General features: G+C 27.9%; 1 protein-coding gene across 1 annotated transcript; it reads left to right on the top strand.

The window, feature by feature from the left end:
* Window positions 1-551: 551 nt before the first annotated feature.
* Window positions 552-4,006, top strand: LOC136082568 (52 kDa repressor of the inhibitor of the protein kinase-like). The gene is made up of 4 exons (XM_065801978.1): window positions 552-600; window positions 910-918; window positions 2,669-3,904; window positions 3,987-4,006. The coding sequence occupies exons 1-4, from the start codon at window positions 552-554 to the stop codon at window positions 4,004-4,006; spliced, it is 1,314 nt and encodes a 437-aa protein (XP_065658050.1).
* Window positions 4,007-4,911: the final 905 nt, after the last annotated feature.

Raw genomic sequence — 4,911 nt, 5'->3', positions numbered from 1 at the left:
AATACGTTTTTGCAAAAGGAATTCAATTGGAATAAAATATGCCGAGGTCCCTCTATTGCAAACACGTAAACAAAAACTTTGAAAAAGTAACTTTAGGCGAGCCACTTATTGTTTTGCCAGACAAAATACTTAATGTTCTTTGGGCTGATCAGGCTTTCGAATACATAATTGTAGCAGCAATAATATCAGGAGTGTTACCTGAATATTTAATTAACCTTGAAATAGGTTCTGTTTCTCATTCCAGATGGCTCACTCCAGCCAACCGTTTTAACAGATTGTAGGATTCAATTCATTTTTTAACAGAAAAAAAGCTCAGAAGTCTATGTTTAATTATTGAATTTATAGTTGGTGTGGATATTGCTTACTGGTTTCAAATGAAGGTAAAACATTCTTGGTTAGATGGACCACGGCATATTTTATTCCAATTGAAACATCTAATATATATATATATATATATAAATGAGGTTGTTGCTATAGAATGAAAACTGTAAAGAGATCTGCATGGTTTGCATTTAGTGAATACATTATTTAGACTCTTTTGTGTTCCAAAGATGAAGAGGAATGAAAGTTATGAGTGCAAAGGTGCTAGAGAGGAAGGAGGTAATAATACTCAGTTCGGAGAGTTTCAGTAAAATTTTGCATAACTCCGTGCATAAATACTGATGCTGATAAACTGATCAACTTAATTGAGTGGAAAGATTCCATATTCAAACCACTACATACCACAAGCCTCACAACCCATGAAGTCAAAAAATATTTTCACAAGCTAATGGCTGTTGCAGATTGGTCATACCATTCCCAATCCATCGAACGTTGCGATAAGTAGGTTTCTTTTTTATACAATTATAAAAATCTAATAACTTATTTAAAATTTTTTAATGACTAAAATGTTTTTAATATTTAATATAGGTTACAAAGGTTTGTGCAAAAACATATTCCCATGATGAGCGAGTAGAATATATACAAGCACAAGAAATCAGTAAATGTTTTATGAGCGCAAACAATGCTAAAAATAACTTAGTTGGACACACAAATTTTAAACAAAACTTATAAACTATAGATTGTTAAATTATATCTAAATTTTAATAAAGATGTCAGTATTATATTATATTATATTATATATATATATATATATATATATATATATATATATATATATATATATATATATATATATATATATATATACACAAAATTAGTATATATTATACTGATTGTTATAACTAAAGTGTTTGACTTATTATTAGTTTTAGAAAAGACTGCGCACCCTACGATAACATTCACTGTCTAATTTTTTTCAATGCAACCTTCGCAAAAGTTTCCATTATGTGTTTATTTTTTGGCTTTTTAACAAAACATGATATTTTCATAAAGTTCAACATAGTTTATATATTATCATATATATATTATATATAGGGGAACCTGTTGTACCTTTGACCACGTTGTACCTTTGGTCACTCTACTCTGTTGGCTTACTATTATTATTTAAAAAAAACGGGAAGTGTCATTTGAAATAGTAGTCCATGACAACTCTTCTTATCGTAAAACATTATACTTGGGATAGATGGTATTGATCCACAAGCAATTATAAGTTTTGACTCTTAAAAAGTAAATATTTGTGTTAATCTTATTCTGACTTTAAAACTGTGATAAATTGTTGTTTGATTCATCTACGACATTATAAACATTACCCAACATCTTTTTTTTGTTATGGAAAATTTTGGATGATTATGTCTGACCGTAAATGGGGATTAAGACAATAACTGTTAAAGAAACCCATCTCGTGTACAGGGGCGGGTTTAAGGGGGGGCTAAGGGGGTAGTAGCCCCCCCCTTGGGACAATGTTATATATTTTTTAAAACGAATAATAAAATATATCAATGATCTTTATATGCAAAAGTTATGCATAAATGCATATACATAAGTTATGCAACATAACTTCGTTTTAGTTTTATTGGAAAAACGCTTAAATGCTTCTTGCATTTTTAAGTTAATAAGTTTCTTAACCATAATGCATTGCAACTTAGATTGTTATTATAAAGCGGTGTCATATAGTTTGCATTGTAGTTTATTCTTCTGTATTTGTTTATAGCCGTGCTTTTATTTTTGTTTTTTAGTTTTAAATTTAATTTTTTAAATTTTAAGGGATATTTTTAAGTTTTATGTGTTGTATGTCATGAGTTTTGTTTAAAGTTTTACACAAAATTTTTAACAAATGAGCAATGCCAATGGAAATGGTAAAAACCCAGCTAATGCAAAAAGAAAACAAGTCAATATTTCTACATATTTTAACAAGAAACACATTTTATCAGAACAAGTTAATAAAACAGAGAACCTTTAACTTTTATTGAGGATATCGGATATTATATAAACTCAAAGTCTTTAAATCAGAATACAAGATATAGATTAGTTAAAAAAAATTGGTTGCCTGGATCTGATTTTATTTATCCTTTTTTAACACATGTTAAAAAAGGCAAAGAAGTAAAGCGATACTTAAATCAATCTCACTTAATGAAATTCCCTTGGTTAGTATATTCATCATTAAAATCTGGGTTATTCTGTAAATTTTGTGTACTTTTCTTTGTTAACAATACTGGAGGATTAAGAAATACTTAACCTTTAAAAAAATTAGTCACTGTACCATTAAATACATTTGCTAAACTATTAGGAAAAGATGGCGATCTAGAATCCCACCAAAATAATTTATATCACAAAAATGCAATTTTACAAGCTAATGAGTTTTTAATCCGTTATGAACAGCCAGAAAGAGAAGTTCTAAACTTGATTGACAGCGAAAGAAAGAGGCAAATAGTTGAAAATAGAGAAAGAATTACTCCTATTATTGAGTCAATAATTTTTTTAGCTAGACAAAACATTCCTTTAAGAGGGCATAGGGATGATGGAGAATTATTAATTAATTCTAGTTCAAAAACATCCGTTATCAATGAAGGGAACTTTAGAGAACTTTTAAGATTCCGAATAAAATCTGGTGATAAGATATTAGAAAATCATCTTAACACAACTCATGCCAAAGCTACATATATAAGTAATACTATTCAAGAAGAATTAATAGAATGCTGCAAAGAAGAAATTATTTATAAAATATTGACAGATATTCAATGTAATAAGTTTTATAGTATTTTATTAGACGAAACTACAGATGTATCACATTCATCTCAAATGACACTAATTTTAAGATATATTTTTGATGAAAAAATAAAAGAAGATTTTGTTTCATTCATAAATTGTCACACATACTTTTATAATAAGCAAAAGTCAAACCAGGAGGAACATATCAATCATAGTGAAGAATGTGTAGAAAATTATGAAAGCACTACTATTGAACCAAAACTCACAGGTGAAGTTCTTGGAAAAATAGTCGTTAATATTCTAAAAAGTTTAAATTTAAACTTGAAACACTGTGTTGGAATTGCAACAGATGGTTGCTCTATTATGACATCCACAGTTCGTGGTGCTGTTAAATATATTCAATCAAATGCAACTCCAAATGCAGTTTATAGTCCATGTACGAATCATTGTTTAAATTTATCAATTTCTAAATCATCTAGTGTCATGGAAATTAGAGACTCTATTGGTATTATTAAAGAAACTGTTAAGTTTTTTAATATGTCAGCCAAAAAAAATCATGTTCTTAAAATAGTTTTTGGTAAAGAAAAAAATTTAATGAGTTTATGTGAAACAAGATGGATTGAAAGACACGATAGTGTTTTAATATTTAAGAATTCTCTACACTATATCATTAAATCTCTGAACCTTATAACTGAATGGCAAGATAATGATTCATCAGTAAAAGCTTATTCTCTTTTAAATTCATTAACTACATGTCAATTTATAATATCATTATTTATACTATCAGATTTACTCAACTTAACGTCACCTGCAAGTAAACTACTTCAAAGTGTTCAAAAAGACCTGCATTTTGCAGAAGATTGCTTTAAGGATATTATAAATATTATGGAAAATAGGCGGTCTACTTGTTATATAAGTTTTAAAACAATATTTATAGAAAGTAAACAACTTATGGAAAAATTGGATGTGGAAGTAAAGTTTCTGTTTATAATCCACTGTATGATCATGTCCTTGCTGATTTAAAAGATAGATATTTAAGTAAGAAAAATTTAACTGTTTATAAATTATTACTTCTTATACCAAGCCTCGTTGTTGCTATCAAGTTGCATGATATGAATAATATTGCAGACATTGTTGCTAAAGAATACTCATTTATTTGCATAGAAAAACGACAGTTTTCTTCTGAACTTGATTTGTGGATTACAAAATGGACCAGAGTTAAAAATGAAGGTAAATATTAAATCTATTATTAATTTATTTCAGGCTAAATTATCTAAATTATAAGAATTTAATCTCTTAATTTCAAGGAGGTTATTTACCATCTACAGTCATTGATGGTTTGGATTGTTGTCCAGATATATTGTTCCCAAGTATTAAAACAATACTTTTAATTATTGGTTGTCTGCCCATTAGCATTGCATCAGCTGAAAGAAGTTTTTCTTCTTTGCGAAGGTATATCTACATTCAAAATTAAAATATCAAATTAATAACCAAATAATCTTGTTTTTAACTAAAATGATTTAAATCTAGATTATAAGATTGGTTACGATCCCGAATGAGTCAAGATAGATTGAATGGTTTAGCTTTACTTTATGTTCATCGGGACAAAGAAGTGTTAACAGACAGCGTTATTGAACGGTTTTCAAAAGTGAAAAAAAGAAACATTGAATTTATATTGTAATGTTCAGAAAAACGTTTTAGTTATTACTTATGTTTCTTTTCAAAAATGGTTTCCGGTAAAAATTGACATCAATTAAACTTTAGTTGGTAACAAATAAGAAATTAATAAACAAGCGGTTTTAAAAAGCTTGACATGGGTAA

The sequence above is a fragment of the Hydra vulgaris genome, chromosome 07, assembly GCF_038396675.1.
Source record: "Hydra vulgaris chromosome 07, alternate assembly HydraT2T_AEP".
In the NCBI taxonomy this organism is placed as follows: Eukaryota; Metazoa; Cnidaria; class Hydrozoa; order Anthoathecata; family Hydridae; genus Hydra; species Hydra vulgaris.
Note: the sequence above shows the minus strand (reverse complement) of the source record. Positions and strands in the feature narration are given on the sequence as shown.

Coding starts and splice junctions, on each gene's coding strand:
- LOC136082568 (XM_065801978.1), top strand. CDS start 552: ATGAAGAGGAATGAAAGTTATGAGTGCAAAGGTGCTAGAGAGGAAGGA. Junction 3,905..3,986: donor CAACTTAACGTCACCTGCAA/GTAAACTACTTC, acceptor TATGGAAAATAG/GCGGTCTACTTGTTATATAA.